This window comes from Pyrus communis, chromosome 6 (assembly GCF_963583255.1).
Source record: "Pyrus communis chromosome 6, drPyrComm1.1, whole genome shotgun sequence".
NCBI classification, from domain to species: domain Eukaryota; kingdom Viridiplantae; phylum Streptophyta; class Magnoliopsida; order Rosales; family Rosaceae; genus Pyrus; species Pyrus communis.
In genome coordinates this window covers 15,629,344-15,644,135 of record NC_084808.1, presented here as the reverse complement: position 1 = coordinate 15,644,135, position 14,792 = coordinate 15,629,344, and the positions used below count along the sequence as shown (strand labels likewise).

At 35.4% G+C, this 14,792-nt stretch overlaps 1 protein-coding gene across 1 annotated transcript; it reads left to right on the top strand.

Annotated features, from left to right (window-relative positions):
- Positions 1-3,200: 3,200 nt before the first annotated feature.
- Positions 3,201-14,544, top strand: LOC137736677 (1-aminocyclopropane-1-carboxylate oxidase homolog 1-like). Its single transcript, XM_068475911.1, has 3 exons — positions 3,201-3,782; positions 13,291-13,612; positions 14,017-14,544. Exons 1-3 carry the CDS (start codon positions 3,250-3,252, stop codon positions 14,266-14,268), a joined length of 1,107 nt encoding a protein of 368 aa, XP_068332012.1. The 5' UTR covers positions 3,201-3,249; the 3' UTR covers positions 14,269-14,544.
- The last annotated feature ends 248 nt before the right edge of the window (positions 14,545-14,792 follow it).

Here is a 14,792-nt window from a genome sequence, read left to right as displayed (position 1 = left end):
GAGACTAACAAACAAAGGAGACCATCTTTTATTCTTTTTTATTCTTTCCTTTCTCCATCTTGAATATAAAAATTTAAACAATCAATAGTAACTTGATGTTGAATATTGACAGCCCATTTTTCTTTTTTGGAAAGATCAACTTGATGCTAGCTGTCCAAACGTGATTGGATGAAATTAAAATAAATTAAATGGGAAAGTTTGAGGGTGGTCACGTGAGAATGAAAGGATGAGAGAGAAATTCATTTTCTCATTTTCTTCCTCCTTTCATCTTCGTCTTCGCAAGAACATAACTAGCAAACTTAGAAATTCCAAAACACACTGCACTCATCCTTTCTCAAGTTTGAAAACAGAAAAAAAATTGAAATTCCAGATCGTCTAGGCCAACCAGTCGGCCGCCTAGGACGCCCAAGGTCCGCCCAAGCCGCCTCAGCACCCACCTAATTCCTTCCTCGATTTTTCTCCCGATTAAGAGTTAATCCCAGCGGCTGGCCACCACCCAACGCCTATGCGGCCGCCTAAACCGATTTTTAGAATACTGGTCAGAATAGGAGTTCCCATCCACCATCTCCTTCGTTTTACCTTAAAGTTAAGGATAGGGAAATTAGAGTGAATATGGAATGTATATTCTTGTATATTTCACAAAAGGAATTTACATTTGTTATATACAATTTTGAATTGTGCCACATTAAGAAAATACAAGACATTTAACAAAAGAATATTCTGTTACAATCTTCTATTAAATGAGAAGATAGTCAACGGTGGTCATGTGTAATTGCCCTGATTTGAGTTGTTGATATCTGGTACAGAGGTTATTTCCATAATTTTAGGAGATTTCCTTTTAAGGGAAAGGTAGCTTGCTTACTTAGTGCTTGCACCAAGGAAACCCCACAATGCCAAATGAGGTCTCTGGGCTGTATTCATCCAAATTACTTCTTAATTAAAATTTAGGGACGATTTGAAAAATTCCATCTCTAAGCTAATCATTCTGCCCATCATGTCCATAGGATAGCAAATATCTATACAGTGAAAAAGGAGCAAATACTTAGTTACTATTTTTGAAAATCATTTTTAATTAAATTTTTTTATTTCTATACCCTAAATTAGGATAAGGGTAAATCGCCAAAATGGTCCATGAGATTTGCATAACTCATCACTTTGGTCACTGAGATTCCAAATCGATAAAAGTGGTCCCTGAGATTGTCCACCATCCATCATTTTGGTCCTTTCGTTAAAAACTCCGTTAAGTGTCCCAGAGCTTTTGGCCGGAAGTTTGGGCAATTTTCAAAGCTTCGTAACTCAATCGTTTCTTAATCAAATTTGAGCCATAATATATCAAAATGAAGATAGGAAAGTGTAGAATAAGATTATACTTATTTCGAAGCCCAATGGTTGCCGGAGATGGCCGGAAAATAGCCTCAAAGTTGACTGGTCCAAGAGAAAACTGGAAAAACGTTCATAAATTCTTCAATACTCAACAAAATCAAGTGATTCAAAAATGAAAATCATACTTCTCGATGAGGCAAAGAGAATGGAACCTTTTTCGGCTGCTATATCGCCTTGGTTTGGCCAAAAAAGGGCTTGAGAGTGGCTAATTTGAGACCAAGATAGCCACTTTCGAGCTGTTTTCTTGCCAAACCACGGCGATTTATCCGTCAAAAAGGTACCATTCTCTTCGTCTCGTCAAGAAGTATGCTTTTGTTTTTGAATCACTTGATTTCGTTGAGTATTGAAGAAGTTATGAACATTTAAAATTTACCTAGTTCCCAACGAGTTTTCCAGTTTTCGCTCGGACCAATCAAATTTGAGGCTATTTTCCGGCCATCTCTGGGAACCATTGGGCTTCGAAATAGGTATAATCTTATTCTACACTTTTCTATCTTCATTTTGATATATTATGGGTCGAATTTGGTTAAGAAACGATTGAGTTACGAAGCTTTGAAAATTACCCAAACTTCCGGCCAAGAGCTCCGGGACACTTAACGGAGCTTTTAATGGAAGGACCAAAATGATGGATGGTGGACAATCTCAGGGACCACTTTTATCGATTTGGAATCTCAGGAACCAAAGTGATGAGTTATGCAAATCTCAAGGACCATTTTGGCGATTTAGCCTTAGGATAATAATTGACACGATACCTGTACATCACTACATGGCATCGCATGTTAATAGAATAAGTATATGTGGACAAAAATTTGCACATGTATATCTCTATTTCATATGAGACGCCACTATGATGATATATATAACTGTCCATATAAGTCTTTTTTTCTAAATTAGAGTATGGCTTGAGTAGAAATTTATCAGTTAGTTCTTCCTAATCCTTTCAACAAAATTTAATTAAATAGAGATCATAATTGGAGATGCTATTAAAATTTCTAGTCGTAAGTCATAACCTGCCGCCTACAAATAAACCCAAAAATCCCACGTACTTCAACTTCCGTTTTGATTGTAAATTTGGTTTGGCATCACAGATGACGATAAAGAATTGACGAATTTGTTTCCGTGGGAACATGGCTAGCTTTTTTTTTTTTTTTTTTTTTTTTTTGTTTCATCTGCAAATAAATCCTAACATATTGAACTTATAAGGATCTTGATGTTTGCAGTGATTGAAAATTTTGAAATATCTACCGGCGGCGTAATCAAGTTGCACTTTGTAATATTATTTTCGAGTTTGACTACAATCATTGCAAAGAATAATTACATCTTTATATGTATCATCTAACGATTGATTTTCCGGGCACTCATACGTACCATGAAATAAAAATCAATTAATGTTTGGCTGAGCTATAAACAGCTAACCCACAACTAATATATGAATGTGATTGTATAAATGCTATATTTAATTGAGATTTTGAGATATTTTAATAGATTAATAAATTTATGAATTTTGATGGAGTTTAATTGATTTCTAGAACTCATTTTTGAGTGAATTCTCTCAAACTCTTAAGGCGAGAGGTAAGGTATACGAATGTTTAAAATACTCTACGAAATCTTTTAAATTTTTATACTCCTTTAAAACCTCACATATGACATAACCCTAATTGAATACAACCCTCTTTGAATTTTTTTTTAAATTTTTTTTTAATTATGCTTATTGCCAATCAAGTCAAAGTTTTTTTGGAATTATCTTTTGGCCTTAGCGAAATTATTGCCATCCTTTCAACTTCAACCATTATAAAATGATCCCCTAGGACCACTTACATACATCAATAAACAAGTTAGGTGAATGAAATCTAGTCACAAACCAAGATGGTAGCTACCAACACAAATGACGACCGGAAAAGTGAAGTAAAAGCTTTCGATGACACCAAAGAAGGAGTTAAAGGCCTCGTTGATGCGGGCATAACCGAGGTTCCTACAATTTTTCATCAACCGCCGGAGTTGGATGATCACTACATAAAAAATTCCAGCTCTGATTCAGAAGCCAGACAGTTTAGCATTCCAGTCATAGACCTTCAAGGCCTTGAACTTGGTAGTCCAACTAAACGCAACGAGATTGTTGCGAAAGTCGGAGAGGCGTCAGAGACGTGGGGCTTTTTCCAAATTGTCAATCATGGAATACCTGTTGATGTTCTGGAGGAGATTAAGGATGGGGTACGTGGGTTTTTTGAACAAGACACTCAAGTGAAGAAGGAGCTTTACACTCGTGATCCCCTTAAACCTTTGGTCTACAATAGCAACTTTGATCTTTACAGTGCACCGGCCACTAATTGGAGGGATACTTTTTTGTGTTATGTGGCTCCTAATCCTACTAAGCCAGAAGACTTGCCACAAGTATGCAGGTATGTGACAAAGGAATTTATAATTCTCTGCAATCAGTGGTAAGTTTTATAAAATTTACTATAAGTCTGATTTTGTGCGATTCGGGCGGGTTGGAAGGTCAATCCAATCCTAACCCAACTTTACAATTTGAGCTCGGGTTCGGGTTGGGTTTCATTCGAGTTCATTTGAGTTTGGGTTTAATTGGGTTAGGGTTTACTTGGGTTGGGTTCTGGTTGCCCAACTTTTTCATGTTTAATCTTGTAACAACTTAATTTCTAACAATTCCTAAGAAAATTAAGCCAAGTAGCATCAAAGCTAGCTAACTTTAATTTCATAAATCAATATACTATAAAGCTTTAGGATTTAGAGACTACAAATATGCTGACTAATCAAAGTCTCTTATTCCCTAAAAGCTTAAGTAATTATAAAAGGTAATTTATTAAAAAAAATATTAGAAAGGGAGTTGGTTTTTGGACTTGGCTCATTTGGGTGTAGTATGAGCATTAATTGATATGGGTTACAATATGATTAAATTGAGTTTGATTAGTTGGGTTGGGGATAGACGGACAAATGATCAACCTAACTCAACCTAATCAATAAACGGGTTGAAATTGGGTTGGGTCCGGACGGGTTATAACTATAAAAAAACCCACTTGTTCAGGTTTAAAGTCAGTTTAAACATAGACGAGTTCGGATTGCACCCCTAATTATTTGACATGGTCCAACTCAAGTTGCAACCCTAATTATTCGACATGGTCCAACTTTATTTGATTATTAGGTTAGGTCTTTTGACACATTGTCTACCTCATCTTATCTTCACTTTCCTGTCAATTTTCCCCCTAAATTATATTATCCTTTAATTCTAGGATTAATTGTATTATGAAATTAATTTTAATTGATTATTTATATCATTAAAATAAGGGAACTTTAACAAAAAGCTCCCGGTACTGTTCATTTTAACGAAAAACTATTTTTTTTACACTAAAAAGTCAATCTTGGTGCTATTCACTTTACCTTTTATTTTGTACTTATCGTTTAAACTTAAAGTTTTCAAACTCTTTTCATTAGTTTTCCTTTAATATAATCCCTTAATTATAAGATTGGATTTAAACAATATTATCTCTTCTTCCTTGTAACTCCCGTGTACATCTTTTTAGGAGTATTTATCAAATATAGCCAAAAATTAACCCTTAATTTCAAAAATGTCACTTTTTATAAAAACTTTCAAATATATCCAAAATTTCACTTTAAATAGACACAAAAACCGTCAAATTTAACAATTAAATCAATTAAAGGCTTTTTAGCTATTGTCGCCTCAAGCTCCGGTCCAACTTCACCTTCGCTTCTACACTCCATCACCATAACCCTATCCCCTTCGACCCCCTCATCACTGACATTGAGCCCCACCACGGTTATCGCAAGTAGGAGCAGCAGAATTTCAATCATGCCTTCAATGCCTTTTTTATTACTAATATCATTTTTAGTTTTGCATATAAAAATGGTTTTTAAAGTCAATCCACATGTCGTTATATGATTGTATTTGTGAGACCCACGTGGTGCCACATCATCACACTAACAGAGTAATTGACAGATTTTTCACGAAAAAACTAAAATGATCACGATGGACAAATTCAAAGAAAAATTAAAATGATTCACAATAGACAAATTCAAGAACACTACTATTGATTATCATTAATTGTTAAGAACCAAATTAAGGAGTTATGTCAAGGTCACGAACCATTTTGGCTAAAAAGCCTTTAATTTATTTGATTGTTAAATTTGGGGGTATTTGTGTCTATTTAGGTAGAATTTTGGATATATTTGAAAGATTTTATAAAAAAATGACATTTTTGAAATTAAGGGTTAATTTTTGGCTATATTTGATAAATACTCTCTTTTTAGAGCATTATTATCTCTATTTCTTATGTGTCGTCTTCATCTTCCTCTTTTTCTTTCATTTTTTTTCTTATGTCTTATTCTTTCTCTTTTTGTTCCATCTTTTTTTTTATTATCCTCCTACTCCTTCACAAAATCTTCTTCTTTCTTTCAAGAATTGCAGACTCCCATGATTCTTATGTATTCATAACGTTTTATAAGAAACTTTTTGCTAGATGTATTCACCATATTATGTTTATTTTGTTTGTTTATATATATATATAGGGAGAGAGAGAGAGATACTCTCTTTTTAGAGCATTATTATCTCTATTTCTTATGCATCGTCTTCATCTTTCTCTTTTTCTTTCCTTTTTTTCTTATGTCTTATTCTTTCACTTTTTGTTCCATCTTTTTTTTGTTCTCCTCCTACTCCTTCACAAAATCTTCTTCTTTCTTTCAAGAATTGCAGACTCCCATGATTCTCGTGTATTCATAACGTTTTATAAGAAACTTTTTGCTAGGTGTATTCATCATATTATGTTTATTTTGTTTGTTTATATATATATATATATGTATAGAGAGAGAGAGAGAGAGGTATTTGTCGATTTACTCTCTAAATTTGTAAGAATTAGCCACGTTCCCCCTCAACTTTAATTTTGGCCAATTTTCCCCCCTCAACTCTCATAATTAGTCAATTTCCCCTCTCCTGTTCAGTTTTTTGAATTTTTCATCTATCCTTCCATTGAGTATGTCACGTGCTATCCATATGACCACTTTTGAAGGGCAAACATGTCATTTTCTCTACATCTTCTATCTCTTTCCTTTTCGCCACCCACGTTTTCTACTCCTACCTAGATTCTTTTCTGTTAGAGAAGCACCTCTTCACCAAAAAAACAAATGACAAAAAAAGAGAGAAGCACCTTAAGGTGCGTTTGTTGCACCGAACTGTCTCGAACTAGACTAGCTTCAGGGACTAAGCTGGACTGGCTTAAACTAGACTAAGTTGGACTAGCTTAGTGAAGTGTTTGGTGCAGTGTTGGACTAAAAAGCAGGATAATAAAAATAATAAAATTAATTCTTTTTTTTTTTCTTTTTCTATTTCTTTTTCCTATTCTAGAACATTCCTGAAACCTCTATTCCCTCTCATTTTTTCCGTCCAAACTCCATAGATTCCAATCATAGCTTTTCCTTACCTTTTGACAAAAATATAAATAAATAAATAATCATAGCTTTTCCTTCATTTCAATTGATAAAGCTCTCCATCCAAATTCCACTACTTGCAACCACATCTTTCTCCTCCATTTGAATCAATAAAGCTCCCAAAACACAAACAATCAAAAATTCAATTTCAATCAAAATCAAAATTGTAGTTGCGTTCCTTGTGTACCCAACAACGACACTCTGATTCTGGTCCTGACTTGAGTCTAGGTCGCGAACCAAGACCAACTAGTCAAAAATCTCACCTCCTCGAGGTTAGGTCATACAGATTCGTGTCGGCATCAAGTAGGACAAGGAGAGAGAGGGAGAGGACGTGATCTGGGTTCAGGGCGATGAGAGAGGGAAATGGCACAAACGAGAGCAGTGGAGAGAGTACGCGAGAGCGAAGACAGGACGCGAGAGCAAAGGGAGGTGTCTTAGTTAGTCCTATAGTTTTGGGGGGAACATGCTAAGATCGGCTAGAGATGTTGTTAGTCGAGGCGAGTCCTCCCTAATACCACTAAAGTTAGTCTTGCAAGCGAACAAACATGGATTGCACTAATCTTTAATCCTATCTAGTTTAGTGAGAGCTAAAGAAGGAAAACAAACGGCCCCTTAGTTCTTTAAGGTGGCGATGACTTTCGACACCGCCTACATCCGCTGCTCCATGGCTGAGATCTTCTCCAAAGTGCCACCACTAAGCCCTCCCATGAAACATTTCAAATCACAACCAACCGGTGGCGACACTGCTAAACCTTCCCATGAAACCCTTCCGTTTCAACTTTGTATAAAAGTAGCAAAAAACTGACCTGAATAATGGGAAACTCCAAGACCCACCTGCATTTATACATTTAATACAACCCATAAAACAAAACTATTACAAAACCCCCTAAATCACACTCTCCCAATTGCTGAAACCCATTCCCAACCCCCCCCCCCCCCACACACACACACACACACTGACACCACTACAACAAACCCCGACATCAATGCTGCAAAAAAATCAGGAAACCCACCGAAAGCTTAGCTTGAGCATGGGAATTGTCGTCTCTGTCGAATTGGAGCCGCCTTGGATGAAAAGGAAGTGAACGAGCTGGAGAAGAGAGTTCGGGTGGTGGGGGTGGGACAAGGAGAATAAGGAGAGTGAGAATGAGAAGAGGAGCAAAATGAGATGGAAGGTTAGAAACATAGAAAAGGGTGAAAATTGATGGGGTGAAAGGGAATGTGAATGGGGGTTTGGCAACAAAGGGGGAAGCAGAGGGGACAACTGAAGGATTTTGAAAAAGAAGATGATGATGAATGTGGAGGGAGAAATTGCATTGGTAGAGTACTGATGGAACTAGAAGGGGCTTGGCTCAGAGAAAAGGAACAAGATAGAAAGTTCGGAGAAAAAGAAGAAGATACAAGGTTTGGATAGCACGTGACATACTTAACAAAAGAATAGATGAAAAATTCAAAAAATTTAACAACAAGGGGAAAATTGACTAATTATATTAGTTGAGGAGGGAAATTGGCCAAAATTAAAGTTGAGGAGGGAATTTGGCTAATCCTCACAAATTCAAGGAGCAAATTGATAAATACCTCACACACTCATATATATATATATATCTATATATCGTTCTCATTTTTCTATTTGTGTATATAAAATTGTAGACTTTCACTATTAATTTATTCCTCAGTTTTTTGTTTTTTTATACATACTTTTCAATATATAACTAAAAACGTTATAGCAGATGCATTTTCTTCTATTATTTTGTTCATATATACCTATGTATTAGGTAGATGTATGTTACAAAAGATAGAGGACAATACTCTTGTTATATAATAATTAGATTATATATATATATATATATATATATATATATATATATATATATATATATATATATGCTTTATAGGTACAAAGTATTTGTCTTCCCATATAGTAGGTATATTTGGAATTAGGTTGTCACGCCTCAATTCCGAGATACATCCAGGATCGACATGTGAAGTCACCACATACCTGATCATCTATCATGTCCCGCCTTCTAGACATGAACATAACACAAATCAAGTCCAATAGTGTAGTAACTTTTCATTTATTTTATGGTTGCACCTAACCTCTATGTTAGACTGCCTCCATACTCAAGATGGGATCAAGCCATTTGTAGTTCACTCTTCTTTTAAACTCTTAAATTCTCAAGGCATTAACTAACAAGAACTTAGAGTTTCAGAATCACTCAAGGAAACCAATTGAGCATGCCTTGCTAGAGTTTAATCTACATAATGAAATCATATGTGAAACATGGTTGTCATTCACCTATATCACAATATTTTCCAACCTAATCCACCATCACTACAATTAATCGATTCGATGAATAACATATGCACAATATTAGCATTTAACTACATTAATCAATCAACAAGATTACATGTCATTTCACAAAATTTAATACAGGAACTCTCCATAATTCCCTACCTGGAATCCAAGCAATAACATGGTAACTTTAATTTACAAACACTATGTCTATTATGAGCAATTCCTATTCACTCAAAGTTTTGGACTAACTTAATGGAAATGAACAAGAGCTGGGATTTGGACCACTTAATGGAATCCAACCAAGAAGCAATCCTCCATCGCATATTTACCAAGCACGACCACTCTATATGATGCTAGATAGACAAATTTATCAAGTATGCCCCCTCTAGGATATGTATGATCTCCTATCACGCATTAACTATGCAGGACTCTATCATATAACACTAGGTAATGACCACCCATCGCAAATATACCAAGCATGACCACCCCTATCATATGTACCGTCCTCCATCGCCCTATCATAGCAGATGCATTTTCTTCCCTAACTCTAAGCATGACCACCCCTATCCTATGGCTGTAAGTAGTGATCACCCATTGTAGATATATCAAGCATGATCACCCATATAATGCTTATGGTCCCGCATTTCAAATATACCAAGTACGACCATCCATGTACTATTGCCACATGGTGTAGTCACATCATCACATATTGACCCACATGTTGTATACTACAAACACACATACCATAAATTTCCATGACAACACACTATCTAATCACACAGACAAACTACTTCTACTGAATACTTCTAATATGGTTCCAAGATCATATTTTAATGCCAGTAATCATACATCGCATTTATATTATCTAGAAGCTCAATAAACATATATATCACTGTACGCATCACTTACATGTAAACCAACGTATACATTAATTGGAATAGCTTGCTAACCAAGATAGATACACTAGGCTCTACTTAGTCTATAGTAATACTATTTTTTATTTTTTTTGAGCAAACAATATTATCTACACTAAGGGGGAGAGGGTGGGCTTAGCCTCACAATAGGCTAGCAATAATGTAGTTCAAACTTGTCCTTAGTGAGAATCGAACCTTAACCTCACACTTAGAAGTGAAGAGAAATATCACTAGACTGTAGTACTAAGTGGCTAGTAATACTCATTTTAATATTTAATAAATATTCAAAACATGTTGACCGAAAGTCAATTGTGGGTCGACATGTTCAACAAAACGGTCAACCACCCTAGTAATCCAATCTGAAATATCCGCCCACTCGATTTTTTATCTATAAATTTCTAAGGGTCTCAATATGTTTCTAAAACTATATATTAAAATTTCTTGACAATCTGACGGTCGGATTCGCCAATCGCAAATTCAGGAGGCAGTGAATGTTCGTTTCCTCAAAACATAAAAATTTAATCTGGAAAAATCCGTATGTCTGATTCCCTATTCATAAGTTTCTAAGATTCTCAAATATTAATTACAAATACACTTATTAATTTGGTGATGATCCAACAGTCGGATCGTCGTCTTCTACAAATGTCAAAATTTACAATTTCCTTCAATCCGGAAGATATGCATATCAAATTTCCAATCTGTAAATTTTTAGAGTCCTTAAATAATAAGTACAATAACATACTACAAATTGGTGGCAATCCAATGGTTGGATCGCCGATTACTTTAATAGTCAAGTGGCGGAGCATTACAAAATTAGGCTCACACAACGAATTTCACCAAACAGATGTCAAATATGGAATTAGGGTATCAAATCTAGCCTAGAAAAACCAAGTGGTGTCTCGAGCCACGCACCGCCTCATGCAACGGCCTACAACCTCAATTCACTTAACACCAAAGTTGCTCAATAATTTTTTTTTTTTTGAACAAATGATATTATCTACACTAAGGGAGAGGGCTGGGCTTAGCTTCACAATTGGCTAGCAATAATGTGGTTCAAACTCGCATTTGACGAGAATCAAACCTAAGACCTCTCACTTACAGGTGAAGAGGAATATCACTAAACCATAGTACTAAGTGGCCAAAATTGCTCAAATTATACCAAAATGAAGATCGCAATGAGATGAATAACTTTTGTATCTGCCTATTTCATCAGGATATACTTGAAATAGGCAAGGAAAAGCCAGGACACCCAAAACCCTCGAACATCGATTCACCCTTATCGCAGGTTGAGGGAGGCTTGGTGAGGGTAGTGGTTGACGTTGAGGTGATTGGAAGCTACAAATGCCGACGTCGAGGTCCAGGAAGCATTAGGTTTGATTGGTATGAAATCGTGGCCAAAATGGTTCAAACCTGGGTGGGTTGGGTTCGTGATGACGAAGGGATTCGAGAAGTGGTGATCGTTGAGGTCGTCACGTCAAAAAATGCCGTGAAATGGCGTCGGGAAGCTCAGCCTGGAATCGGGTCAATTCGCAGAGAAACAAGTCGACCCAGCCTTTCAAAACTTTTTGGGGGTGGGGGTAGGGGTGGGTTGGTTTCTCCCACTTTCTGGGAGCTTCTAAAAAAAGGTCTAGATTCCCTTTTTGCCCCCGAGTTTAGTGGCTTATAAATCTTTCGTTAAAACTCTGTTTCTTGAATGATTTTGTTTACGTGTTCGTGGAATTGAGCTCCATCTAAAATACAAAGATTGACCTAGAGAGATCTACATATTTTAAATGAATAGTTGCGAAAAATCAAGCTTAGTAAATAGGTAACTAATTCTAAAATTTACAAAAATAAAATAAATTCGCGTAAATACAAAATATGTAGAATTCTATAGTGAAATCCAGGGACAGAATTTCACATAGGCAATACTTTTGTTTTTCTACCTATAACATAGGTTTTTGTTTCTAATCAACCTCACATGTCATGTTTTTGTTTTCATAAATCTTTACCTTCTAAAATTCAATTTAACAAATTAAAATATAATTTTTATTTTACTGTAAGGGGCAAAATGGGCATACTAATAAATCAAATGAAACTAGAATTGATATGAAATTAAGTGAATTTTTTGGACTTGGATCAAAATGCCCCTATATTATATCTTTATCATGATTCATTGATTAGATGATTTGATCATGTATTGACTTTTGGTGGTAATGGAGTTACATACTTTGGCCAGTATAACATAGACAACAATTTCATATAGAATTCATTTACTGTTTAAAATATGGAATGGATTGTCTAAGTTGAGATAGAAATATGGAGAACAACTTTGAAGGTCGGTTTGATCGTTCATTTAAAGCATTATTTGCCCAAGCTAAATAGGTTGACCAACTCCAATCTTTGGCCTAACCTTTAGGCATTTGGCCAGAAAGTGTGGGGTTATTGAAAGTGTTTTTAATATGACTGAAAGAGCTTGTGATGAAAACATTGTTCTAAAAATCCCAACCTAACACCGCCTAGGCGCTAGGCGGCTGGCCACCGTCCCAATTAATGTCTAGACGTTTGAAAATTAAGAAAGGGTGCCTAGACCTACTAAAGCGCCCGCCTAGGCCTCCTACCCCTCCCAGACCCGCCTAGGCACCTGCCTAAATTGTGACTCACTTAGACAGAAAATAGACTACTTTCATTTTATATTTTATTTTTTTTCAATAAATTGTAAGAGACTTGTTGAATATTTAAATGAGCATAAATTATATGTTTGTTCCCCATGTTTTCATTATTTTCCAATACTTCATAATACATATGTCATTCTATTTTGTAGTTTATGATGAAATTATGTATATTTTAAGTATAAACAGACACTTATTTACACAAAATATAATGGATTTACTTAAATCCGACTAGTCCACTTAGGCACCCGCCTAACCACCTAGGTGCTAAGTCTCAGCCCACCGTCCGACTAACGCCTAGCGTCTTTTCGAACCTTGAATGAAAATGTTTTCAACACCAATTCTTGTTAAAATTTTAAGTGAATCTTGGATTCCATTGTTTTGGTCGGTCCCATCTCCTGGCCTATTTATATCTTTTTCTTCCTTGGACCCATTTTTTGGCCAGCATTAAAAACCCAGTTTCAGAAGGCAAAGGGTTGTAGTTGGTCTTACTAGATACAATAAAGTTTGAAATCTGAAAAGTAAAAAGATACTTACATAGGCAGCTCAACTCACCATATTGTTTCATTTCTGTATTAATTTCAACTCGCAGAGACATACTAGTTGAATATTCAAAGCATGTAATGAAGTTGGGGAAGTTGTTGTTCGAGTTGTTATCGGAGGCTCTTGGCCTAAAGCCAAGTCACTTGAATGACATGGACTGTAGTGAGGGGCTTCTGATTCTAGGTCATTACTATCCTTCTTGTCCACAGCCAGGGTTGACTATGGGCACAAGCAAGCATGCCGACAATGACTTCGTCACAGTGCTTTTGCAAGATCATATTGGAGGTCTTCAAGTTCTTCATCACAGAAAGTGGGTTGATGTTCCGCCTGTGTCTGGTGCTCTTGTGGTTAACATTGGAGACCTTTTACAGGCAAGTAAAAGACTATCATATATATTGTTATTGGATTGATGCGTCATCGTTCTATATATGTTCTAATTAAAATTGATTATTCTCTAATCATCAATTTATAGCCAGTGCATAATGAAGATATTAATTGCTACCCATACCATCAACTTGTTCAATGCATGATTTACTAAATGATCTACAAAATAATTGGCACTATCATTACTATCTTGTGATATACCTGTATATTTGTAAGTGAAGGTCAAGTGCGATTCATTGTGTGGCTTAATTGAAATATCATATACCATGTATTACCATGATTTTTATGTCTATATTTATGCCCTCTCTAAATTCTATAATTTTTCTTGTGTCAAATTTTTTGATTTAGATTCAATTTTGGGTTTTAATGTTGAATTGTTTTGGGGTTTCAGCTTATATCAAATGATAGATTCAAGAGCATACAACACAGGGTACTAGCAAACTGTGTAGGTCCAAGGATATCTGTTGCGAGCTTCTTTTGCACAGGGATGTTACCGTCAACAAAGCTCTATGGACCCATCAAGGAGTTAGTATCAAAAGACAATCCTCCAAAGTACAAGGAGACCACTGTGAGGGACTACGTTGCTTACTTCAACAACAAAGGCCTTGATGGCACATCTGCCTTGTCACATTTTAAGCTTTAAAGTTTGACACAGAGGATCAGTACCAAGGTTCTAAAAGACGTTATACGCTAGTCAGGCAGTGGGCTGGGGCCTAGAGCCTAAGTGGATTTAAGTAAATTATTTTATATCTTTAATATTTTGGTGAATTTGATAATATGAGACGAAAGTTTAAAGGATTATAAAGGCTAGTTTAGTATTGTTGTGCTTTTTAAAAAAAAAAAACTGTTTTTACTGTGTTGTGAGAATAAACAGTTATAAAATAAAGCTGTTAACTATTTGGTAAACCTTTTCTTGTAAAAATGTTTTTAATAATAATAAAAAAAAAATAGTGCAGGAGTGTTTGGTAAAATTTTATATAAATTGTTTTGAATATGTTAAATGACTAAAAATGATATAATATTTATTGTGATATAATAATTGTCAAAGACAATAATGTAGAGGTAAATATTGTAATTTTGTAAAACATGTGGGGGTGTACTTGTCATTTGAAAAGTTCATTAAATTATCATTGATTACTATGCTTTGAAAAAAAACACTTTCTTTAG